The 27,862-nt window shown below is 38.9% G+C and overlaps 1 protein-coding gene across 1 annotated transcript in view; it reads right to left on the bottom strand.

Moving 5' to 3' along the window:
• The window catches only part of APC (APC regulator of WNT signaling pathway), a 93,182-nt gene that overhangs the window by 46,426 nt on the left and 18,894 nt on the right, over positions 1-27,862 (bottom strand). The window contains exon 2 of the mRNA XM_074166773.1: positions 14,799-14,951. Within this exon, the coding sequence (XP_074022874.1) occupies positions 14,799-14,933 (135 nt within the window). The 5' untranslated portion in view covers positions 14,934-14,951. The remainder of the gene's footprint in view (positions 1-14,798; positions 14,952-27,862) is intronic.

Raw genomic sequence — 27,862 nt, 5'->3', positions numbered from 1 at the left:
TATTCATCAATGACCTGGACGAGAGGAGAGTGTATCCTCAGCAAGTTCACTGATGATACCAAACTGGGAGGACTGGCTGACACTCCAGAGGACTGTGCTGCCATCCAGTGTGACCTGGACAGGCTGGAGAGCTGGGCAAGGAAGAACCTAATGAGGTTCAACAAGGGCAAATGTAGGGTCCTGCACCTGGGGAGGAAGAACCCAAGGCACCAATAGAGGTTAGGGGTGGACCTGCTGTAAAGGACTTTTGAGGAGAAGGATTTGGGGGTCCTGGTAGAGTAAACTATCCATAAGCCAGCAATGTGCCCTTGTCACCAAGAAGGCAAATGGAATCCTGGGCTGCATAGGGACGAGTGTGGCCAGTAGATCGAGGGAGGTCATTCTTCCCCTCTAACTCTGCACTGGTGAGGCCACAATTGGAATATTGTGTCCAGTTCTGGGCTCCCCAGTTCAAGAGAGACAGGGAACTGCTGGGAAGAGTCCAGCGAAGGGCAACAAAGATGATAAAGGGATTGGAGCATCTCCCTTATGAGGAAAGGCTCAAAGTGCTGGGGCTCTTTAGTCTGGAGAAGAGAAGGCTGAGGGGAGACCTTATTAATGCTTATAAGTATCTAAAGGGCAGTTTGAGGGAGGACGGAGCCAGATTCTTTTCAGTGGTTCCCAGTGACAGGACGAGGGGCAACGGGCACAGGCTGGAATATAGGAAGTTCCATTTAAATATGAGGAAGAACTTCTTTATGGTGAGGGTGACAGAGCACTGGACCAGGCTGCCCAGGGAGGTCGTGGAGTCCCCTTCTCTGTAGATCTTCAAGACCCACCTGGATGCAGTCCTGAGTAATGTGCTCTGGGCAATCCTGCTTTGGCAGGGGGGTTGGACTAGATGATCTCTAGAGGTCCCTTCCAACTCCAACAATTCCGTGATTCCCTCCCCCTTCTCCCTTTTGAATAGAATAAGCTTTATTACTTGTATTTATTTTTCTAAAAGTTTTCTGTGAATGTCAAAATGTATAAAAATCATTGTGAAAATTCAATATATGAAATTGCTGGCAGCAATACACCAGATAGACTCACAGGCCAGTATCTGCTGGAATAATAAGCCAACAAGATGTTTTGAAATTTGCTGGATCTTTTAAATGTCCACGAGTATACATTTAAATGTATTTCCAACAACAGCTATCCTATCAACCAATTTTAATTAAGTCACTCTTCAGACCTGTTCCTCCTTTTTAGCCAATAACTATACTTGGGCCTGTATGAAAAGACATAGCTGTCATCCACATATACGCTTCACTGTGTGTTTCTTTCAATGTTTGTAAACAAGACCTAAAGAGTTATCCTTCAGTTTAGGGTTTTCAGGTTATGCTTACCTTTGTTACCACTGTATTTACAACCCTTGACTATAAAAACAGGTTTAACTGCACAAATATAGAAAGTGTTTACAATTTCAGACAGTAATTGAATATTGACCTTAGCACCACATGGAATGGGAATATGTACACTGAATGACTAAGAACTATTATTTTTAACTAAATCAGCAGTATTTTTAAATGAGAGTATTTCTGACAGCATCCGTACTCATGTTTTTAACCTAACATGCTGAAGACTTAACATACAATTGTACTCCAAACTGAAAGTGATTTTTGAAGTTCAACCCAGTGTTGCACGCTGTTTCAATTATTATTTCTTCAAAAGGGCGGGGAAAAAGATAAAATGTACTAAAAGCATATCAATCACTCAAATTCAACAACAACATTACAGGTTGAAACAGCAGGGGAGGACAGACACCAGAATAATATTTTCTATGTGTTTACAGATAGCACAAACTTAATTTCAAGGTCTTACATAACCCTTCATAATTACATGAACTTGACAGTGACTTAATACGTAAACACACATATGCCAGCGCTGCTAACTGAGGTGAAACACTGCAGCAGCTAAACTTTTAACCTCGTAGAAAGAGGAAACCATTTGTTATGTGAAATGACGTTGTTCATTTTAATTTCAAACAATGTCATTTTCTAAAAGAAAAATATTCACTTGGTGCCACTATGCTCAAGAGCTGTCACTTGCTGTAACCACATACTGAAGTCAGTACTAAGTTTTCAGTGCAAGTCCACTGTCAGATCAACTAACGTTATCCTATTATATACTCAAAAAGAATGCTGTCTGAAGTTATGTCAGTAACTATATATATCACCAGCTCAATTTCACTTAAAATCCAAAAAATAAAAATAAAATTTAAAAAATCGTCAATATTCCAATCAATTTGGATTCTGGCAGAATCTTTAGAATTGCAAAGATCATTCTAAAAAGTATTACTTATTGTGAAATCATACCAACAAACTTAAAAAGACACAAATCAAACACAGTATAATGCCCCTGATGCTTCTTTACTGATTAAATAAATTCAATGGTATTTTAAATGTCTGTGTTTTGTAAGATGCCAAATGACTTTTACAACTACATTTTAGTTCACATGAACTTAAAAAGAGTTATTCGCAAATGTCTAACTGCATTAGTTGTGCAGTCACTGAAGAGAAGTATCTCCCAGAATTCACTATTTGATTCAATTTGCAAAAGTCAGTTCAGCTTATGGGAGTTTCTTCCACTCACACATTAGAATTTACCAAATGACCAATACATATGAATATCTCTAAAATTACTTTTATTTTTAGAGGATCTACCCATTGTACTATCCCTTGCATATCCACTGTACTACCAGTATTCTTCATCCCCATGTCACAATCCTGATGAGACAATCTCCTTTATGCGCCTTAAGACTGACATCACCTCTTCCCTCCTGGAAGGCATGGGTGCGTGGAGTACCAAAAGAATATTCTGAATGTGCAAAATCCAACTGAGAGTAAGGGAATTAATTTGGGAAGTAAGAAGGTCACACTACGAAAAAAAATAAAAATAAAAAAAAAAAGCATATAATGTTTCCTATGCTAACCATGGTTACCATTTTCCCTTGAAAGACTTCAAAAGTTCAAGCACTTACATTTTGGGAAAGGATGTGTTGAAATTAAATGGAAACCAAGCATATGCTGGAAAGAAAATACTGGAAGAATTCACACAGCACAAATTATAGAAGCTCAGAATCTAGCACCTATTCCGTAAATACTTATACCCGCAAGGAATGTTACAGCTGAATCAATGCCTTTTCTACCTACTTCTTCACCAAACAATGAATTTGTTGAAAAACATTGAAAAATAGTATTTTCATGAGTAGAAACTAAAATCTTTAGAAATTTAGCCTCAAAATAGGCTTTGTGAATGTCCATGGAAGGCTACTAGGCAGCAAAAAGATAGCTAGTACTCTGTCAACTTGCCTCTAAGTGTTAACTCTCCAGATGAACAGCCTTAGTGTGTAAGAACTATAAGCAGGTCATTTCACTCTCAAACTAGACTAGCTAGCTACTATCATCTACAGTAAGACTGTTCATGAAGGCAGTTAAATCAAGCAAATATGAAGACTTGAGGAAAACAGCAGAAAGCTAGTATGGCTACTCATAGAAGCAAACAAGGTGTCACCACTTTCGGTCCATTTTTATCACACCGGTTGTGTACCTGTTGCGCCGAAATGTGCTAAAATAGGCTTTCACCAAGAGTAGGGGTACATGGGTATCTGCTGTGCCAATGCCTATACAGCCAATCATTTGGAAGAGAATCTAGCTTTCAAAATGCTACTATTATATTTTCAAAGTTCTCTCTTATTAAATAGGTATAACGTGAAATTTCTACAGCTAGCTGATTTATGACTTTGCACAACAAAGACATTCACACAAAATTTAGTGAATTTTTTTAATCCGTATTATTTCAGAATACAAAACATAATCCAGTTACACTGAAAGCAAAATATACATTATCAAGGAATCAAAATATTACAGTAGGTTGTACTGAATGTAATTGGATTTTGAGCACTGTCTGTCCAGGATGCTATGTGCACTATGTCCACAGTGCTATGTGAGATCTGTAGCTCACAATTCTCATCGAATTCTCTCCTACTAGCCCAGCTGTCTGCAGACAGTGTTTCTGACAGTGACTGCAGTCGTGCAAATTCCACGACGTATGCAACCCACTCAGTGAGACCACAGCTTGTTCAAGGAGACATGGTATGGCTACGAAATGCAGCTGACAGAAAAGATTTTAGTTTAAATACTGCAAAAAAAATTTTAAAAAATTAATTACGTATATTTTCTGGAAAAAAAGTTGTTTTTTCCTGCAGACTGCATTTCTGTCAAAAAGCAACTTTCAAGAGAAATACCTGACTCTCTACAGATCATTATATACATGAAAAATCTGTGTTTAAAGACTTCATTTGGACAGGTGAATTAGAAAACAACCCTATTTTATATAAGGATATATTTTCATCCTAAATGTAAGCACTGACCATGAGGTTTTTTTGTAGAATAGGTAAAATTTTATAACGGGGTGTACAAACCTGCTGACAAAATCAAGGTGGCATCGTCTTCCTTAAAGATGGCTTTTCCTTAATGTTCGAATACACAAACCCAAATAAAATGCATTTAAAGTCTTTTTGTGGTGGTATTATTTTCATCTAGAGATGAAAAAAAGTAAAACTCTATTGTGTAAATTACTACTTTTTTTGTAGTTTATTTCAATCACATGGTTTGTTAGTGCTACAGGCAAAGAACAGACCAAAGGGTCAGATTCATTGCAACATCATTACCATTGAAAACTGGTACAAAGCAGAATTGCACAGAAATTTCTTAAAATTTATGCTTTTGATCCATTGATTCCCTTCCATAGCTTCCTTCTCAAAAGCAGGAAGTTTAATATACACATTCCCCGTTTGCTACTGCACCTTCAGCTGCTCTTCAAGACACTTCTAGTTCCTTCTACATTTCCCTTTGTTGTCTGCTGTAATTTATGTTTCTGCTTAAAGCTCCCCTAAAGCTGGGCCACAACAAAATTCAGTGAAGTATCAAAGAATTCAAGACAATTCAAGCCTCTACTGTGTGCCAGACAGAGCATATATCAAAACAAGCTTTAAAAAAATTGAAGGTTAGAGAAGAAAAACAAGCTTTATTAAGTCAGTAGAGCGCGCACTGCCATACAAATAACCCTGAAGAGCCAGGAGTACAAAGTGTAAAAAAACCATACCCTTAACTTTGGCCACATCAGCCAGAACGCTGAAAAAATCAGTCAGACAAAATGAAGTTGACTCATTAGAGTTGGCTGGAAGATGCATGGAAACAATGTCAGGACAAGGGCAGATTCAACAGAGGCACCACTTTCTGAGGTACGCTACTTGCATGGCAATGAGCAAACGAACAGCACACTAGAAGGTTCTCATCAGCTGGTTAATTAAGGAGGGAAAATTTACGTTCAACTGCTGCTAGTAGCAAGCAAAAAAAGAAGTGTCTTTCACTACCATCTGTATCTAGGTAAAAAGGATTCTCCTCTGAAGAGCTGTAAGCCAGGCATGCACAGGCAGAACCAGGATGGTGTGGAAAAATGCAAATGCCAGAACTGGAGGACACAGTAAAAAGTGGTAGAGTGCCTGCAGGCTCCCAGAAGCATAGTACTGACGTCACAAGATAATCATGATGCTTTGGCACTGCTTCGTAAATTTTAAGGAAACTTTGGGTTCATATTTGCAACTTAAATTATTCAAATTCTCTGGATCTTCATATAATAATCTAACAACTCTGGTTTCCTGAAAAAAACCCACACCAAAATCAAAACCCAACACCCAAAACTCTACCACTTTTTAATATGATGAAGTTATCTAGCGCCACCTCATACAGGGTTTTTGAAGTTAAATTACCACACATTTTAGTCCCAATTGACACGGAGTACAAACTTTCACCAAAAATGCTTTCCTGAAATTATTTGCTAAAGTGTTCTCCGGGTACATGAAAACTAATGCACAGGGGTCCATGCTACTTTTCAGGTAGCCAGAGCTTTGTGTTTGGATCTGCTTAGACCTTCTCATTAACGCTTTCTGTTCAGCTCCCAAAGAAGAATGGAAAGTTTTTAAACGTAGCAAAAAGCTAAACTATAAACCAGGATAATTAGGTAACCTTGTAATTAAAAATATTAACAATTTGAATGAAAAAAAAAAAAAAGTTGCTTGAAGAGACACGTCAATTGCTATTCTTGAGTCTCTGTACCTTTGCAGGGCAGATGTGAACTGCAGAGGTCTACCTGGTCCAAGAAAAGGCTATCCATCACTGGCCAGGCAGAGGTCTCCATTTCCTACTCTACCACAGGCTCTTTGGATCTCTTCTTCAGCCATAGGCTGCTGCTGTCACCTTCCCTCCTTCACCTCACTCCAGCCCCCCCAACCTCTAAAGGCCTCTCTCCTCTCCTTCACAATACACAGGAGCTCTAGAACGGGGAGAAATCGCTCCTTGCCCTCCTTCCCCCTTCTTTAGGGAGCATAACCCAGCTGGGAAAAACAGAACAAAGAGCAAACGCTGTCCTTCACACTGAGACAGACCAAATGCCCATCCACACCAACATTCCACCTCCAGCAGCAAGAACCTAGAGATGACACATGAACAAAACAAACTCAACTGTTTGTTTATCTTGTGTGTCTTCTGCCCAGCTTCCAGTGGCAAATACATCTCCAGTGGTACTGTGTGGTATTTTGGCATCCAAATGCTCCCATGGCAAAGAGTTATGATGAAAAACAAATGCCATTTTGTTTGTTTTCCACTTGCTATCTGAAAGTTATTTGGTGTCCCTTAGCTCTGGTATTGAGGGAAACTAATCATTCCATATTAATTTTCCTCATGCTATTTATGATCTTTTAGAGCTCAACAACCTCCTTCCCAATCTGTCCCTTTCTCTCCAGCTGAAAAGTCCTATCCTATTCAATTATGCCACTTAAAGAACCTTTTCATATCACTTTTTTTTTTTTTTTTTTTTGCACCTATACTAATTCTATCAGATCCTTCCTGAGGAGGTTCACCAGGACAGGACATAATACCCAACTTCTAGATGCAGCATGTGCCCATGCTGACATAATTATAGCTCCTGTATTTCCCTACCTATGCCCAGTAATTCCCAAATCAGACTGACTTTGTTAATCCAAACTAAGCATTTACCTGGCAACTTATTTAAAAAAACGGAAATTTTCAGATATGTGCAGTATCTCTAAGACCTCTTTCTATGTTGTTGCCATGCTAATGCAGAACCCCTCATTACGTATATAAACTTAAGGCTGTTTTCCATCATGACTGTTTACACTTCTGAGCACTGAATTTTATTTGCTGTGTATTCAACTCAGTCACTCAATACCACAAGATTCTTCTGCAGCTCTTCACATTGTGTTCTTTTTTACTACACTGAAAATCATCAAGTCAACCTTTTTAATCTCATTCTTTTTCTCCAGATAACTTAAGAACATGTTGAAAATATACAGGTCACAGCAGAAATCTCACTAGGATGCTAATGATAAAATGAAAAAGACCCAAACCCTGACTATTTATTCTGCTCCCCCTTTTCTACCTTTCAGTTGGATAGTAATCGGAAAATCTTCCTAACTCAACTTAGGTTCTTCAGGAGTATTCAGGATGAGGGACGTTACTAAACTCACTTCAGAAAATCAAGCAGACTCATCAGTGCCAATATAGCTTACCTCCTACTCAGTGATTCCTTCAAAGAACTCATATTTGTGAGCTACACTTCTCCCTAAGAAAGAAATGTTAACTCTTTGCCCAATAGTAGCCTGTTCTTTACTGTGGTTTCTGACACATCCATTACAAACTCAAGCTTGCAGTTTTGTAGATCAGTAGTTTCTCCTAAACTTTTCTTTTTTTCTTGAAAAGTAGCATCACACCTGCCACCTTCCATAACTTGCACGCTGAGGCCATTTTAAACACAGAATACAGATCTTGGATCTTTGTCTGACAATCACAAGTGGCTGTTATAACCAGAACGACTTAAAACATGTAAATGATCTTGCAGGAAAATTACATACATCCACACAAATTTGGTAAGCAATGCAGATGTCTGTCTGGTGGAAGAGCCAAAAAAAAAAAAAAAAATTACTGAATTTTCTTTAGTTTGAATTCTGTAGTTTGACAATGTATCATTATGTTTAAGAGACAACAAATAAAGGAAGATACGTAAGGAAATAAGTGGAAACATGCTGGCGAAGAATCTCAGGGGCTAGAGGCTGATACAGAAGAGAAGCTTTGACTAAGCCACCACACTTGCTGAATTGCTGCAAGGGGGGAACCTACGTAGCATAGAGGAACTACAGGATCCAGGAAGAAACAGGAAATTACCAGCTGACAAACTGATGAGACTTTTAACAGAAGGGCCATAACTTGCCTGACTACAATTTTAAGTATCCAGACCTCGTGATCACTCCAGTAAATTATTCTTCCTCTTTCTTAGGCCGTAGTTTGCTCTTTCTGTAAAGCCAAATGGGTCATACCTCAATCTCCCCAACTGCTGAAGAGGAGAAGGTGGAACAGGCTATACCTTTCGGTTGGCAGTTCAGCAATTTCATACTCAAGTTGCTTTCAAACACTTGGGTGAATATAATTTATTTCTGACATTTCACTATATCTGTTTTATCCCTTTGTTCTGAAAGTTTTATTGTTGACACTTAAATTCAAGGTAGGGCCACCGAGATGTCCACACAGTAGGGAAATATCCCTAAGCTCTGTATGAGCAATTACTGTGGAAATATCATATCACCACACTTGGTTTTGGTTCACAAAGCAGTTATAATACACTATGCTATATCAACTTGACCTCTTAGCAGAAGTAACAACATACCAGATAACTCAGATCACTTGGAAATCAGATTTCCAGTGACAGTTCTGAAAGTGATGCTAATGCTCTGATGTATAGCAGGATGCACAAAGAAAAGTCTATCATACTACATTCAGGAGTCAAATTCAAACTTATCAAGTTATACCGCCGTTTGCTTATTACGTGTAGCCTATTCACTAACAGCAATTCCAGATCAAATATATCTATTTTAACATTAGCATTTCTCTTCTGTGTACTAAATGCTTTGCTTTCATAGCTTAACATCATTTTTCAATTATTTTTCTATTTCTGTATGCCTGGGTGAAACATTTTACTGTGTGTGATGCCAACTAAAAATCTTTTCTCTGATGATGAAAGGAAAAAGGGGAATAGCAAAATGAAGCTAAAGCCACTCTCCCTTTGGAAAGAGATCGGAAAATCCTGACACAGAAAGTGCCCCTAGCAAAACGTATAATTTTCTGTACCTTAGAAGAAAACCTGCTGTTAGATTTCTGGAGATGGGATTACAAAAATGGGAATGCATTAAATGTATTTATCTAACATCTACTTGAGGAATCTCATATACAGATAGATACACACTAAATATGTACATAGTGCATGTCAAAACCGCGAAGCTGTATGTATCAGAGGTCTCTGTGAACATGTTAGGCTTCAAATTTTAATTTGCAAGGACATGGCTCAGCATGATACATTGAAATAAAAATTCCTGTGCTCGTTACAAAAACATGCCCTAGCACCTCCGGCGCTTTACAATGAGGATCATTAAACACTGATGATCAGAGACAGCTGATCAGAATAAAGTAGGTTTTCAAGGTTAAATACCAAGAAGTGGTAGCTGAGCAGATTGTATGACTGTAAAATGGGGTTTGGTGAATTAAAAGAAAATGTGATCACTGCTTACCCAATCAAGGAGACACCTGATGAAAGTAGTCACACATTCCAAAAGAGAGAATCCCTCAGTAAACATTTTAAAGCAAAGCTTAAAATTCAGGCAAGGGGGGATAAAGAATACCAATAGTATCTGAAATCTTATGTTGCTACAAGTGTAAACTTATAAAAAAGGGATGTAATTCAGCACTGGTATACCTGATGTAAAGAATCAGCACTGTATGATATTTTATTTCTAACTCTTACGGCTTATAGATCACAAAATGCTACTTCCACACAAGGTCAACAAAGAGTTCATGTCCAAAAAGTGTAACAGAGCATCAAAACTTTGCAAGCCTGTTAGTTCCTGGAACATTCTGAACATCAATCTTCTGTTTTTATAAACAAATGTATGCTAGCAAAGTCCAAGCTGGAAGCAGTACATTTTTCATATTCCCTCTTTTAATGAGACAAATGAGCTACTGTAACTGTTAAGTCGCTAGCTTGCTAGTAAGCCTGCTATTCCTGCTAAGGATTGTATATTCACCCCTTTAAATAGTCATAGAAAGATATTATAGGAAGTCATATTTACAGATAATATAAAATGCAACATAATCATATTTAATTATAAAATCACACTCAGTCCTAGTAAGATATAAGCTTCTCATATTTTCACAAATCCATCATGACAGAAACAAGATGAAAACCAGTCATCATTGCATCTTCTTTAGCACACTTTTTACCTTTAATTCTGCTAATTTGAGTACCAATTAATCAACCTCACAAAGTATGCACAACACTGCAGTAAATCTGGAATATTATATACTATAGGCTTAAAATTTCTTTTGCAACCATATTTAATTATCTTAACATTGTATCAACACACTCAAAATAAAAATCCTCAAAATATCTTAGCACTTCTTTATTTAGCCAAAATCCATTCTAATCTAACATAATAGCACCACAAAGTTTATTACCTAATTAGTGGAAGAAACCCACAAACAGCATCCATGTCAAAAATAAACCACTCTTTGGATCTGCACTGGACATTATAGTAACTAGCTCTCTAGGACTTCATCTTTTAAACCTCAATTCCTTAAAAAAAATGACAACCAAAAAAAGCCACAGAAAATTATTAAAATTAAAACCTTTATATGAGGACAATGATTTGCCAAAAAGCCACCCTCCACAAAACAAAAACCTGTAAAAAGCCTCAAGAATAAGCAGCTCGTGATTTTCTGAGAGCAAGAGTTTAACCATTGCCTTGTTTCTTTACAATGTATATTTAGCTGGTTACAGCATTTCTCAAAAAAATTAATGAATCTGCATCAGTTCTACTGGCAGTCTTCCTATTTTATTATTGATACATGTGAACACAACAGAAAGGACATTAAATAAGCTGGAAAATCATATCTAGAGTGTAATTTTAAGTGTACTACATAAAGATGAAAGAGCAAACGATACGCCTACAGAGCATCACATATAATAAAGATGGCTTTCTTCCACAAGATAAGGCACATTACTCATTTACTGTAAAATCCAAGCACTCAAAGAGCAAGTGTGAAAATCAAGCATGATGCTATTCTTTTGCTACCTCTTGAGGACTTGAAGTTAAGTTACATATACCTATTTCTCCCCCAGATTTTATATGGGGAGAAATGCTGACATGAATTAGCTATGACAAAGAAAAAAGAAAAAAGCCATGCTCAACAGAAAAATACTTGTCTTGTAAACAAGAACCAGGCAAGAGAGTGTGACAAAAAGATCAGACTACACAAAGTAGTACAGCTGATGTTGGACTGATTTTTGTCTCTTCAGGAATTTTACAGGCTCTGAATTCAAATAAGACTATGTTCATTTTTTTCTAAATCTGTCCATAGCCTGTGCTTGATGCGGTTACTTTTACTATCTACATCTAGACAATGAAATAGTTTTTCTTCATTTATGGGCCAACATAATTATTTCATTGACCATCAAACAGGATATTTGTTGTCTTAGAGAGAACATTTTATCATACCAAACTGCTGTATTTCATCTGACAGTAAGCCAACAGTAACAACTGAATTTCCCAAGTTAGTCATAATACTCTGAGGGATTTCTTTTGTTTGAACAGCTAATCCCTAGGACAACACAAATTAAAAAACAAAGTAGACACTGTTTTACTAATCATTTTGGCACCCCTGTTATCACATTTATCTTTGTTTACCCATTATGTTGTTTTCCAGTCAGCAAATGGACAGTTTTCACTTTTAAATATGAAATTTAGCTTTAACCATGAAGCATTCAGACATTGTTCTTATATAGGTCAGTAGTAGTTTATAATAAATACATGTGCAAGATGAGCTCATGTTAAGCTTTTAATTCCAGTATGATTACCTTACATTTCTGAAATGGAGTGATTGCAAATATGAGGCACACTTACACAACATTTTAACACTACTTCTTCCAAAATAAATTTATTTAAAAATACACTATTGTCTTTAAAATGCTCCTCCTATTGCCTTTCACAACTGATTAAAGAATGTAAGGCAAAAGAGGAGATACAAGCAAACATATTAACAGACCAAAGAGTCACTGCGAGATGTTTCTGCATTAGCCCACAGATCAAAATTCATGGTGCAAGAATAGGGATGTTCGCCACAGAACCACAGCTTATTTTTCCCACTGCCACTCCGCTTTTCCCACTAATATTTGGGATTTGATTTGGTGTGATGGGCTGCTAGGGCTCTGTGACACTTACACACTCCCAAAGGATCATTCTTCCAAAATACATGGAGTTTTAACTGCTTATTTGGTAGCCAAAGGGCTTTCAGTCTCCCTGCTCTGGTTCTTTTAATTACTTTTCCTGTAATTATCCCTAATTATGACACTGGAACAATACAAACCATGCAATTTCTTTCAGTGGAACAAAGCTACGACACACTTTCTCCAAAAGCTTGCAAAACTAAAATTATCTCCTGACTAAAGAGAATCCTGCAGTGGTCCCCCCATCAAACTTCACCCACAGACTCCAATCAGACTCCAAGATCATTCCCATACCATCCTTCAGGTTAAAGACAAGTCAAAGCTAAGTTTTGACCATTTCCAAACACATCTGAAACAAACAAGGGAAAGAAACAGCTTCTTGGTTCAGGTGCAGGAGTAAGCACTCCTGAGGAACACAGTTGGTTACCGTTTCTTCATAGAATATAGGATAAAAAAAATATCAAATTCATCCGGACAATCTCCTCTCCGCCCATCTCCCAAAATGAAAAGAAACATACTTAGTTTGATACTTGAGTTGGAGGGTTTTATAGGATAAATCCCTTAGATCTAGAATGGCATTTCAGGAGAGAAAAAAACGCAGCATCTACTCTGAATACGCTCATAAGCACTCCTCCGTGGAGTGCAATATAGCCACTTTCTGTTTGGTGGTCTGCCAGGTTTGAAGTAAGGATAGAAAGCTGTTCCACATCCCAAATTAATGCCCTAGAGACCAGCTTATACAGCTGGTCTGTCTCTAGGTCAGTGGAAATTTAATTATTTGCACAAATGCCAGAAAAAGAAGAAAAAAAGAAGAAAAAAAGAAGAAAAAAAGAAGAAAAAAAGAAGAAAAAAAGAAGAAAAAAAGAAGAAAAAAAGAAGAAAAAAAGAAGAAAAAAAGAAGAAAAAAAGAAGAAAAAAAGAAGAAAAAAAGAAGAAAAAAGAAGAAAAAAAGAAAAAAAAAGAAAAAAAAAAGAAAAAAAAAAGAAAAAAAGGAAAAAACTGTATAGGGACAAAAAAGGGAAAAAAGACATTTTCAGTCTTTCCTTTTCAAATTATGAGGAAGATCATCTCTCCTATTCTTCCCTCCCTTATTTTAGACTGTAATGACAGGAAGGAAAGGGGAGTTACTGACAAATTTGTTATATTACCTTAAGAAAAAACAATATAAATAACACAACTAGCTTTCAGATATATAACTGAGCAAACACACTTTTTTTTCCACAGCAGCTAATGCCAACACTGTTTCAAATAGCTGGTGTAAAGGACTGTAAGTTCATTTCAATGTAGGTTGCAGAGCCATTTTTATTTTCCATTGCAATACAAGGATTAAATGTATCTAAAAAATTTGTGCTTCTTTCAAGTCTTGTAACTAGTGACAGTGCTTCAGGACACAAGGTAATTTTTCTTCTTATAGTGAATATACAGGTCACATGCTGAAGGAAAAGAAAGTTCACTTCAAAGTGTTTTTTAATTGCTATTTCATGAGATTACAGTATTTGAAAAAAATAAACGTTAGTTAGAAAGGAACAGCATGTCTGTGATATGAAGATTAGAAAGCAAGGAGATGGACAAACAAATATTGTTTAGTTTTTTGAATATGCCTACCCTATATAGGAGTATATACAGAGATACCAACAATTTCTGAGCCACGTTATCTGAGGTACCAAAAGCAGTCCGATTTTGCTGTTAGCAAAAAGCAGCAGGATTTGTCAGCCTAGAAACAGCACTACATTAATACTGCTATAACGCTTGCAAAATTCTGTCTTGTTCAGTGTCATGAATCACGGGAATGCATCTGTATATGTACCTTCCTACTGATCAAAATCCATCTAAATTCCAGCTAAGCCTGGTGTTTCCTCTTGGATAGGTAGCTTTGAAGGCCTACACCTAGCCAATAAAACAGCAGATGGACAGATCTGGGTGAAATTATTAAGTGCGGATTATTAAGTGCAGGAAAGGTTGGAGAACTTGTGGTCTTATTTTAAAATTAACTTTTCCTTTTGGGATGTTAAATATTGTAACTGTAGTAAACCCAAAACTTTTAAACTTACCTCAAAACACTGAAAACCTCACGTCACTCCCATGTTTTCAAAAGCTGAATTTCAAACTATGTCATCAGATTGGTCTTCCTGCTGGTAAGTACAGCAGTGCTAAAATGGTAGTCCCTATCATGACACACCAGAAAAGAAGCTATGAAAACTGAATGCTGCCTCTAAAAAACTGTCTTGAAATATTTCAATTTTCAAATTTAAAAATAAAAAAAAAAGTCTTCACTAAATAGATTTGGTAGTTTTCCCTTACACAGACTGGAAAAGGACTTCTGTAGGAATCTAAAAACACATAAAACTTGTTAAGCAACTACCAGTCCATGACACAAAAGGCAGTAACAGAAACACTAATGCACACAGGAACAGAGCTTGCGATACCTTCATGTTAGATGCCTCGGTTTCCAGTTTTGTTAGGTGATTTGAGTTATCCTCTAGCTCTTGCCGAAGGTTGGAGTTCTCCATCTTTAATGCCTCAACTTGCTTTAACAACTGATCATATGAAGCTGCAGCCATCCTGGGCTACCCTCAGCCCTGAAAAAAGTAAGAGAAAATATTAAACATTTTAGAAAAAAACCCCAAAATTATCTAGCTGTAAGATTCTCTCTCTCTCTTTCCCATGTACCATTCAACTTTTTAAACATTAAATTTAAATCCATAAAACCAAACTATTAATGCCTAGAACTAATGCCAGTTCAAAGACTTTTTTCAGTGGGCTTCCATTTGATACACATGACTAAGTAAACAGAATAAGGCCATTAACAATTGCATTAGGTATTAGGGGGAGCCAAAATACATGAAAGAAAATCATACCATCAAAAAAAAGCATCCTTACTATTCACATTTCAATTCTAACACTGAGAAACTATGCAGATAAAAGACCATATTTCACCATTTTTGGAAAGACAACAAGCACCATCAACCATATTTAAAAGATGCTGACTGCCTACTTATTTTATGAAACAAAAGATAGTCACAGATGTTCAAAATTCCTAGGAACAGCACAAACTAAAGATGTATGAAAGGCAAATAGGAAATATTGAGGAATATTGAGGAAAAAAAAAGCATCAAATGCAGTAGTAATCAAGTCTTTTGTAAAAATACCCTCCAAGGCATAAAGATTAAAACAAACATACTTACAAAATTTCAACACAAGAAGGGTCATATTGCACAGTAAAATAAAGAGATAAAAAGCTATTCTTGGTATCAAGATATCCCATATTATTTTGGGTAATATTGTAACAGTGCTCGAACACCATCACAATTATTCAGCCATTACAAAGGAGAAAGAAACAAATACTCCAACTGAAGTTACAAATTTCAAATTGTTTTCCCACTTTCCAAACCAAAAATCATCAAAGTTATTCATCTAACAGTGTAAATTAACTAAAATATGGCTAACCATGTTTGAAGCTCTTTACAGTTGAACCTATCAACTTGTTATTCATCAGCCATTCAAGAGAATATAAGGAAGCCTAGCACTTCATACACACACAAGTTACCCTTCCAATGTCATTGCAGGAATTTCCTAAGTATGCAGCCTGTAACTCAAAGGAAAAAAATGCAACATTTCATTACATCTTTACTGCAGTACTTTGGAAAAGATGAAACAATTAAAAGCTCTTATTTAGCACTTTTTGAGTTTCCTCTCACCAGGCTTTTGACCTTACTGCTTGTGTAATTCCTTATGTAATCTACTTCACTCTTCCAGACAAATCTTAATTGAATTATCCAGCCCACTAAAAAAATAGGCAAAATTAGTCAAAAAGTTTTTAGTTCCCAAATACAAATTTTGAAAATGGTGTTTAGTCTTTCTAATTTAAACTCAAGGAAACATAAAGCATATATACCATTGAAGATAGGAACAATAACAAAAGCTGTAGTGCATTTGATATAACTAGGTTATATTTCATTTTCAAGCAGCTCATCTTCATGCCCTAAGCACCTGTCATCATCAAAGTCAGGAGAAGGAAGAAGCCTGCCACTTACGGAATTATGATTTCCATGATGCTACCAATAAGCTGAAGAAAACACCCTAACAAATTTCTTTTTCAAAATTTGGTCATGCTTTACTGGAGACCTCATTTTAAGAGAAATGAAGGCAATCTGAAACATTACACTATTCTGTGAATTCTGTGCTTTTATTATCAGGCTCTTTCACCTAAAAAGTTCCATTTCATGTATTGGGCTTTTTTTTTTTTTTAGAAAGTAACAGTTTCTATTCTTATTAATAAAACCAACTGCTTAGTTCCCATTTCTTTTCAGAACATACACTGCATAGACAATTCTGCACAAGCACAAGGAAAGGTAGATTTAAGTGGAGACATTTTCACATTAATTGTCATAAATCGGTATTGTGTTGTATTATTGGTAGAATCTATTTGTTTTGATTCAAATATATCACGTTTACTCATTTACATCTAATTTACAGAAACTGATGTGTAGCATGTATTTGACATGCATTTTGATTCTAGCTAGAATATCTTTTTACCCCATTATTTTAATTAGCAATTAGTATGAAAGGACAGGTAATGATAAAAAAAAAATATCAACTTTTTCCATTTTTTGTCCACACTAAGAAATTGTCAGTCACAGATTTGGAATGTAAATCAATTAGCCACATTAACAAGATGCATACAAACAATGAAAGAAATGGAGAAAACTAAATGAGGGGAGGAGCTACAGTAGAAAGACAGCAACTGCATAGCTCTGATATCTTAAATACAAAATAAGCTTAAGGGCTTATGTTAAATGAGTAAGGATCCAGTTTCTGAAGGGGAGGTATGGTATGTCTTCTCCCTCTCCTGATCTAAGTTCCTAAGCTTCCTTTTGTGTATTTTATTTTCGTAACATGGAAGTAGGACATCACCACTAAGAGACAGCATTCTGCCTCAGACTAGGAGTCACTTCCTGATTTATTCAAATGTCAAAACTTTGATCTGTGGGTTTTCAGATAAAAAAAACACAACATTTGAGTTAGCTGATTACCGCAAGCTGGGTAATCCCAAACACCTTCATTTTTTTGTTAAATAGGTGCCCAAATGGTCAATAAGCGACACCACCACAGGCAGAAACTCACTCCTGCCAGTTTGGCATCCGGAGGAGCCAGGCTGCCGCGGAGGCACTGGCCGGAATCGCAGCAATGACTGGCAGCTGTTCTCCACTAACAGGGCATTCACATCGGCACCTCAGGATACAGCCAGAATTTTAAAGAGAACCTTTTAGCAGGGTTGCGGAAAAAAAAAAAAAAGCCTACATCATATCTGTTGGGAGCATGGCGAGGTTTGGTCAAAGTGTGTCTGCAGTCAGTACATCCACACTGAAAACCAGATTGAAGGCAGCCAGTCTCATGTTGTCAATATGCTACGAGCAACCGGGCATCTGCTTCTAGCGATGCCTGCCACCCCGCTGGCTGAGGCATCTGGACTTCTTGGGGGAAACGCAGATGTATACCTACATCCCTGGCCCTCCAAGATAATTCTCCTTTCTCCTGCCTGTAAAGGAAGGACTAATACTTATTTGTGGAGAACAGTAAAGTACTTCTTAGAAATGATGGATATCACCTACCCCAACTGCACCAAAGTGTTTGATACAGTGCCACATAGAACAGCCACAGTCTTAACAGAGATCAGTAGAAAAACTGTACATGGGTAAAAGGAGTAGCTCAAAGACCAGATGACACTGGGAAGTGCTGAAAGCCAAACTGTTGTGCTGGAGGCTGGTTGTTAGCAAAGTTCCCCCTAAAGTAGTCTGTGACAGGTATTTTTAAATGTTTCATTATTGACCTTGGCACAAGAAGTGGCATCAAAACTTCCTCCCATGAATTCAAGAGGCTTCACAAGGTCAGAGGACTACATGTAATACAGAAGGACTCTGATGAACTTAGGAATGGAGCAGTAGAAACAGGGTGGAATTAAATAGCATAACAAGGTAAGGTCACTCATGTAGAAACCTCGTCACCTGGAAGCAGTGAGTGGGGAGAAGCAACTCAAGCCAGCCGGGCATCCGGGCACTTCCAACATGAGACTGGCACAAGGAAAGCAAACACCATCCCCTGAGTTATCATTTTACAAAGACATGAGCAAGAAAAGTGAATTTAAGTGGGCAGAGAGAAAGATGCTAAGTGATCAGGGGACTAGAGGGTCTCTCATATGAGAAGAGACTCAACAAGCAATCCTTTGCTGCCTCAGCACAATTAGTTATTAGGGAAGGAAAAACACTCAAGGAGAAAAATATTTATGTTAAAACACAATACTGACACAGAACAAATGGGTATAACTTGGTAATTTATCAACATAGGCTGACAGCGTCCATTAGAAGTTGTAAATTCAGCAACATCCTTGCCTAGCTCACCGCACAGGAAGGAACTGGACTTGGCGGTTCAGAAATCCAATCCTGTATTCCTAAACTTCAATACAGGAGAATGCTGTACTTATTTTCATATCTCCAATACATTTGTATCTTTTTCTCCCGAAATAACGAAATGCCAAAGCATTTCACAAAAGACACCATTATTTCATTTCAAAATGGGGGAAACGGACACAGGTAATGCATGACCACAAAGCAGCTTAGGCTTCCTGATGCTGAACACTGCAACACCTCTCAGGCACTTAGTTTGTAGAGTGAAATCACAAGGCTCCGCTACACACAAGCCGTTCCACGTATATTGAGCTAACACCCTAAAAATTAAAATCTGCCTCTCTTCTGGAAATAGTTTTTTACCAATAGCCTCAAACTAGATACATCAGATCAGAGTTCAGGTCCCAAAACTAATTCTTGGACTTATGATCCAAATTATTTGAGTACAAAAAAATTACCTGAAAATTTTCTTAAACACAGAATTGGTGGCATCAATAGAAATTGGCCGTACCAATGCATCCTCTTCTTGTAATTTCACAGTGGTCAAAACACTTTTCCTGAGGAAAGAATGAAACTCTGCACCCTGTTCACAGCCACATATCATCTCATTCACAGCAGAATTAACAAGTAACCAGTCCAAAGGAAAGCAAGGAAAAGTTTACAAGTGGCCCACTAGCCTGAACCTGTACCACGGCACATACACATGCAAACATATGCAAGATTACTGGGGCCAAAATCAGCTGAATCAAGAATAAGTGACCCTTCTTCCTTGTCCCCCCATATGAAACCACTACAGTGGGGGGGAGTGGAGAGGAAGAACTCTGCCTCCAATACTCGTTTCACATTTTACCTGTCCCAAGGGAAAATGCATGACGCATGCAACAGAACCCAGCTTTGCCAAGTTCACTACAGCGATTCAGTCAAGCTCCCTTTTGCACTCTGTGTTTCTTCTTTGCAGAGTGGTCATCATTCAAAGGGAGGAATGGAGACACCCCTTTCTCTAGACTTACTTCAAGAAATAAACCCTCCCAGAATACAGAAACTTTAAAATTTAATTCTCTCATCGTAAGAAGCACATAAAAGCTAAGTCTCCTTCTTCCCTGACCCATATTTCTCATCATTAAGAGGTTTCTTCTCTATCTCCTATCAAAGTAAGGTGAAATTATGACAAGAAATTTCATGCTTTACTGAATCAGCACTTTGCATGAATATACACATCAAAGAAGAATTTCAAGCTGGATATAACTCTTTCACACACTAAAATCAAAATTAATGAGAAGCCTAAATTTATGCAAACATACTGTTAAGATTTAGATATGCATTTTTCTAGATTAACAAAACTATATCAGTAACAACTGCCCAGAAATCGGGAATGTAGATGCACTCTTTTTAGTCTCAAATCCCAAGAGAAAGGAAAAAATGGCAATATTCTCTGAAAACTTATGATTTTTTATGGTTTGGCCTTTTTCTTTGAAATCAATAAGCATATATACTCTACATGCTCTAATGAGGTTCTACTTAAGAACACCAACAATTTGCAATACATTAATTAAACTCTCCTTATGAAAGTATCTCAGGCTTCCATTACTATTTTTTTAATCCATAAAAGCTATCATTATTACCAGAGCATCCTATTTTTAATAAGCAATTTTTGTAGAACAAATTAGTCTTAGTCTTTTCAGAACAGAGGCTACAAATAACCTAAGATATAAAAGCTTACCATGTGTTTTTTCAACAATAGAGACAGAGACCTGGCACTGTCTATATGTAAAGCTAGATAATGTTTTTCAATAACTACAACCTATTTGTTTCAATTTTAGAAATCTTCAATGGAATAATTATTCTGTCACCCACATTAACTGTCTGAGGGTGATCACCATTTTTGGGTTTTGTTGGCAATAAGTTGTACGGCTACTGCAGACATCAAAGTCAGTGAAATAAGGCAAAACGAGGTTCTGCAATAAGGCCCAATCCAAAAAACAACGTCAACTGAGGCCCCTGTTAATCTAATTTATTTTGGATGATAAGCTTTGTTGAAAGTAGTAAATCAGATGTTCAACTCTCTAATAACCAAGCAGAATTTAGCATTCTACTACCACCAGCAGTAAGCAGATGTGTTCCTGCACTCTTGTAACTGAAGATTTTTCACAATGTAGTTTACCCTCTTAATATAACAACTTGTAATAATTCAAGCTATTATTCATGAATACCTAGATTATAATTTAGTGAGGTTGGAAAGGACCATCAACTCTGGTTTCTTTCTACATCCAGAAATGTTACCAAACTCTTCAGTGCTGAGCCCAATATCTTGTCCTTATTATTCTTTACCATTCTGTCAATTTTTGTCATTCCTTCCCATGTGACTAATGGGGAATTGTTCAAGGGCATATTGCACTGAATTCACGGAAAAAACAGTCACACTGTCATAAGGTTTTTCCATTTAGTTTAGCTTACATATATTTAAAAACAGATCTTTTGAAGCACTAGGTCTCAGGGTTGTGACTTGGAAGCATTTAGCACTCGCGCAGGGAGGGGTGCCCCGGTGCCTGCCCCAGCTGTCCGCCCTACCCATCTCCGCAAGGTTCCCACCCAGGGCAGAGAGAAGGGCTCAGCTGCTCGAGTGGCAGCTGCCTAAACCACTGCAGATTACTGCCCGACTACCAAGGTAATCTGAAATAGGTGTCGGTTTAACTTACTGTGCCGGGCCATTAACCACAATGGTTTGGCAGCTGTTACATGGCTATTTCCAAAAGAGGGGCAAGGCTGACAGACAGGGGCAAAAAATCCAGCACAGCTGCTCCAAGGTAAGCCAGCCCCACTTACTAACTTCAGCCTTAAATGGACCATTTTCATAGCTACTTTTATCAATACACTCAAGAGGATAAAGCGAGGGTTCTTTTTGGCCATTCCTACTTTCGAACATACCAAACCATGCCAATTTGCATTAATTCAATTTCTCTGTTGACTGAATCCTGTATCATATTTTTCACTATTTTGTTTGAAGCTTGTCTTCAGGTTGAATGGCTTACAGGCAACTACCCTTCTGTTTGTCCTTTGGCAAATATCAGCAAAATATTCAGCACTCTAAGGGTTGTGTTTAAGAACTTAACCAAAAATGAGTATCAGTGGGCATGGGATTGTCTTATCCACTTCAGTTTGGGACAAGCTTTCCAGGCTTGCTGATTTAAAAATATTTATACTTCACAGGCATTGTTTAATATTCTCCTTTCCTACTCACAGAAAAATACTCCATCGGCCTGAGATCATAAAAGCCCATTATCCTGATTCTTTCCAGACAGAGCAGAAAAATTGTATTTCTGCCTTCTCCACCATCACACTGAACAACTATGTTATTTCCACGTGGTGATAAGCCTACGCTTTATTAAAATGGCTTTGGTTGCCAGCATACTTAATCCTCCTATGCCTACCTACATTTAAGAGCAAACCCCAAAACTTCTAGTCAGTAGCAGCTAGAAGGGAGTCTATTCTGTTTGGTTTTTCCTCATCTGGTCTATGTGGACACACCACCAGAATGAGGAGTTTGAAAATGCTGTAAAGCTTTGGTTGTGGTTAAAGACAATTAAGAAAATGCTCAGTATAGAATGAGGATTGCCTGTGAGTGGAACAGCAGATCTGGTACCTTCTGTTCGTGTTCTCATTTGGTCTGCATTAGCATGCTAAGGTCATCAGAGAGATGCAGGAAGGAGTAGAGAACAGCCATCACAAAACTGCTCTTCATCAGCTTGTTTTAGCAACAAGGGCTTTGACATCAGAAAGTGAACTGCAAGTTATATAACACTACTCCTTTTAATAAATTTGCAAAAGCAGACATTGAAAAAAATTGTCAATAAATTATATCAAATTATAATCTCTAGATTAGGTACCCTCTGAATTCCTGGGTTTTTCAGCTGTGTAGAAAAACAAGGGCCAGATGAAAAGCCATTACTGCTATCAGTTATCCTAATACAAAGTGTGAAATGGTTAGTTTAAAAGGAGACCACACAATTTTCTCTAAACCTCAGCTGCATCGAGAGGATTTTCTTCTTAGTTTTTCTATCCACTTCTGCATGAAGGTTATCTTTGTGGACAGTTGACTAAAACGTTGAAGTGTTACTATACCTGACCTTTGTAAATCCTTTTGACTGGGGGTGGGGTAGGGTAGAGAGGTTTTTTGGTTTTGTTCTTTCATAAATGAATTCATAACTTGGCAGGAGCTTTCAATCCATTGTTATATTTTGGGATACTTCCTTAAATTCATTATTTGGCCTGTACTCACCAAACATAAGCAGAAGCATCATCTGTTGTTCCTAACCAAAACATAATTTGGTTGATGAAGGTTCAAAATAACAAGCGACCCATGTTCTCCGCATTCCTTAAAAGACCAGAGGAGAGGAAAGCGAAGATGATGGTCTGAACTCCTGGCTCACCTTCCTCATTACAGGTCTCATATGATGGGGGTCAAGTGTGTGTGTGAGAAACAGAAATGACCCCATGTTTAGGATTTTAGTACAGAATGTTAACAATCCAAACTCATTCCTATTAATATAAAAAAATAGTGAAATCCACAAATCGTGTATTTCAGGCTATGAACAGTCAAGTTCAGCTTTTATTACACTGCCAAGAAAAAAGCCCCACTTCTTCCATTATAATTCTGGATTGGGAAGTTCCTCAGCTGGTTAGTCATGCTGCATTCAGAATACGACTGTGAAAATACGAAACATGATTTGCATTTAAATACTATATTGAACACAAAGCAGCCCAGACATCATTTGAATCATAACTTATATTGGACCAGGGATGATTCACCAGCCTGAACACTCATTCTTCATGATGATCATCTTTGCTATTCACGGCTAATTGTGTATGCCCTCACTGCATATGACTTGCTCCTGTTTACTTGCATATTCCTCATAATCTTTTAAGGATTCAGTTCTAGGAAGTTTAAGGTATCAAGAAGTCTGAGACAGGTCTTCATTTTCCTATTATAACTGAACAAATTAAACCCCAAACCCTTAACACGAAATAAATCAGCTTTAATGTAAAAAAAAGAGGACAAAATATTATTTTATAATAAAGAAATATTTCTCCATATTGGGTGACCTATCAGAGTCATCTTCAGGACTCGTTTCAGCACTTGTAGGGAACAGAAGACCATTTGTCTTGCAGCATCTGTTCACATAGGTCCTGCACAATTTTTGGAAAACCACCAACGGAGACTTGGTCTTCACTGAAAATAACTTAGGGTCACAGTGTATCATTAGTAGTATAGCCTATTTTAAACAGGATTTCATTACATTGATGAAAAGATAATTAATCATGTTTCAACATAAACATATAACCAACTGAATTAAGACACATACTGATATCCAACATAAGAATTTAGAGACCAAAGGAACCAATTTCAGCCATATGCATTTGCAAATTATGCTGTATTATGCCATGCTGATGATATACTAACAGTGCACTATGACAACATGTATCAGAACATTTATCATAACCAAATATTCTGTACAAACGTTTTGGCAAGTATCATGGTAGCATTTGAGGGACGATGTTTAGGAAATTCTGCACTCATAAATAATTTCTATTTTAAAGTGATCTTTTATTCAAGCTGCCATTTTTAAGAGTGTGACTACAGTTTCTTACAGGAACTACTTGGCTTGTTACACAAAACAATACTGTTTCTTATTAAGACTTAAAAAGGTACAGGAAGAAGCACCACTATAATAATCATCATAATTAATACTGTGCTTTTGTCACCCTCCCTTTCAGAAAAGTGGTGAAAGCACCTCTGCATCTATTGTATCTTCTAACATTTAAGTAACTGTAATGAACATTCAAAAAATTAGAGGAGAAACATCTAGTGTCACCAATTTACCTTTTGAAACCGATTATTCCAAATGGTAAGTCTTCAACTGATCTTTTAAAATGTAACATCATCTAAAGCCTCTCTTACTGACAGACAGGAAATCTCTGATTCTAAAAATAACAGTACATATAGAAAATGTTTTAAAGACTTATTTACTATAGAGCAGAAATTTAAACTCAGCGAGTTAGACCTGTCTTCATCAAACCTTTTTTGTGCACTATTGTTATTTAACAGGACTGAGAAAGGGAAAAAATATTTTACCAGTTACTTCAAGTCTCCTTAAATATACAGAAGAGTCTGGTTTCGGGAACCTACTTTCAGTACATATGTTTATGTGTATTTTCAAAGAACTGTAATTTTGGCAAAAATATTCACAAATCTATTAACTGCATTAGAAGTAACAGAAAAAATAACTAAATAGTAAAAAGAGAGTAGAAAGAACGCTAAGGAGCTCTTTCGACAGAACGAACAGCAGAGGGGGGAGGTATCTAAAAACTGAAATTGATCTGTACTGTATTATTCATATATGCACAGTAATTTACTGAAAAGAGTTTCCATGCAAACTAAGAAGCTGTGTTTCTTGCTACGCCTTTAAAAGGCATCTTTCAGCGTATGACTACCCAAATCAAGTCAAAACCGGGCTGCACTGATCCCTTGCAGAAAATCCTATCAAATGAAAAATGCTCCTTACAGGTCATAGCCAGGGTCCTCCATGTAAGTCAACGGGAAGAATTTCAAATCTTGACCCAAACAACGAATAGGATGAAATAATTTGGCAGCATACGTTGTCTTCCAAAAATCGCTACACGTTTTTGCAAAATCAAGGAGCGTTCTGCTGGCAATGACCTAATTACTAGAATAAAAGCTGCGTATCTGACAAAGGGGAAGAAAGGACCCACTGCTTCATACATAATTTATTAAGATTTCCCACAGCATTCAGGTTAAGTCGCGGACCCGAGCATCTCTTTGTGATGTTAAATAAATTTGTGAGAAGTCAGCGGATCCCCGGGCGCACCGAAGGCGCTCCCGGCCCGGCTCGCCGCCGCCCGGCCTCCCTTCCCTCCTCCCTCCCGTCTCCCCGCCGCTCGCCCTTGCCGGCGAGGGGACGCGCTGCGGCAGCGGCGGCACCGCCGCCCCCCCCCCCCCCCACCCCGTCACTAACAAAGCCGGGCCGGTGCCACCGGCGGGCACCTCCTCCCGCACGGCCGCCACCGGGCTCCGCGGAGGCTTTGTGCCCCTCGCCAGCGGGGCGGGCTGGGGTCCGGTCCCGCCCGCTGGGGCTCTCCGCCGCGCCCGTCTCCGCAAGCGCGGGGTTTTCCTCCCCTCCGCGCCGGCAGACCCGTTTTTTTCTTTTTTAGCCACAAAAGCCGCTTTCTTCTCCCGCACCGGCGGCGCTGCCGCCTCCCTGTCACAGCCGCAGTGAGCCGCCCCACCTCGCCCGCCGCTCGGGTACGGGGCAGCCCCGGGGAGCCGCCGCCGCCGCCGCACTCACCCCATGGCCGCGGCCGCCGCGCCTCCATCCCGCCGCCAGCGCCCGGCCCGGCCCGGCCCCGCCCGCGCCCACCGGCTGCGCCAGCGCCGCGGCCACTACTGCCCCGCCGGTCACGTGCCGCTCGGCGCAGCCAATGGGGCGGCGCGACCCGGAGGATGCGCCCGCCCTTTCCCCCTCCCATCCGCGGGGGAACAGCTGCCACCCCGCCCCGCCCGCGGCGGAGGGGACCGGCACCGCCACCGACACCCGGCAGCACCCCAGCTGCCCGCGCCCCACCGCCGTCCGCAGGGGCCGGGCGCCCTCCAGCAGCCGAGCGCGGCGGGCGGGGCCCGCGGCCGGCGAGACGGAGAGCGAGGCACGCCGTCTGCCGCCCGGCCGTTAACGGGAAGAAGGCACGGCGAGCTCCGGCCGTCCCCAGCCGCGCACACCGCGAAGGCCTGCGCCGGCCAAAACCCGTTACCACCTACTGCGCGGCCAGGACGTAACATAGAGAACGAGGGTTTCTGTCGATGCGGGCAGGGTGAGGTGCCCGCTGCCGGCTGGACCGTCTCCTCCCCGCGGCCGCAGCCCCGGCGCTGCGCATCGCCATGGGGGACGGAACGGACACAGCCCGCTCCGCAGAAACGGGCTCACCAGCAGCCGCAGCGCGCCAGTTGTGACGGCGACCATTGCTCCTCCTTGCCACACAGCTGCACTAGGACTAAATACCGTGTGAGGCTACAAGCCTTCTGCATTCATAGAAAGGAAACCGCTTTGCCTTTATACAGCAGTGACACCAGGCTCTGCACGTGCTAGAATTAAAGCTAATACAGGCCATCTAATTTTTAAATACATAGAGACTGCTTACTAAAAAGGCAACAGTAAGCGTATCCTTCAAAGGGTATCTCAGAATTATTTGTGGTTCAGTAAAATACTGTTTTCATCTGCTTTTCAGACATAAAGCTGTCGCTAATACTGGGTAGTTTCGTATCGGATGAAATATGTGTACATTCAAGCTATACCACATAGAACGGTAAGTACCAGTTTAGTGATGGGCTAGAAAAAAATATGCAAAAGACAGATGAATAAACAAATCAATTAATGAAACTATTTTAGAATCTCCTTCCAGAACTGATCTCTCTCCAGGGATAAGGATGTAACAAGGCATTCTTGAAGACGACTCAAAAACCCCACAGAAGCACGCTACTGCATACAAGGGACAGCAGAAATAAGATGTATTTCAGCTGTTGAGTTTGTAGCCTGTATTCTCACTTTATAAACAAGGTTATATAGGTAACAGGCACTACAGCAATGTTGTTTAAAAAAAATAATCCAGCTGTAACATAAAAGGCGGATTTGTATGAACAGTACAATATTAAGCCTCACAATCCTCTAGAAGAAGCATTCAAGAACAAATCTATGGGCAGCACAACATACACACCTCAACAGAACACTGCATGATAGGAGACATTTGGGAAAGTGCAACGGTTTCTCAGCTAGAGCAAATGAATGTCCTTCTCTATAGCCCTTCACATAAATTATGGAATTATATGCTTACACAAGTGGACATAAAGATAGTAGCTCATTAAAAACACGTATCCTTATATGCCTGAGGAAATGTCATTCTTCCTATAATCATTTCTTGGATTTGTATGAAACAAGCAGGCTCGTGATACCTCGTGGTTGGGACCAGACAAAATTAAAGGCACTACAGGCCTGTGTATGCATGAGAGTAATTGCACCACA

This window comes from Numenius arquata, chromosome Z (genome assembly GCF_964106895.1).
Source record: "Numenius arquata chromosome Z, bNumArq3.hap1.1, whole genome shotgun sequence".
NCBI classification, from domain to species: domain Eukaryota; kingdom Metazoa; phylum Chordata; class Aves; order Charadriiformes; family Scolopacidae; genus Numenius; species Numenius arquata.
The sequence above is the reverse complement of the archived record's forward strand: the minus strand, read 5'-3'. Positions and strand labels throughout refer to the sequence as shown.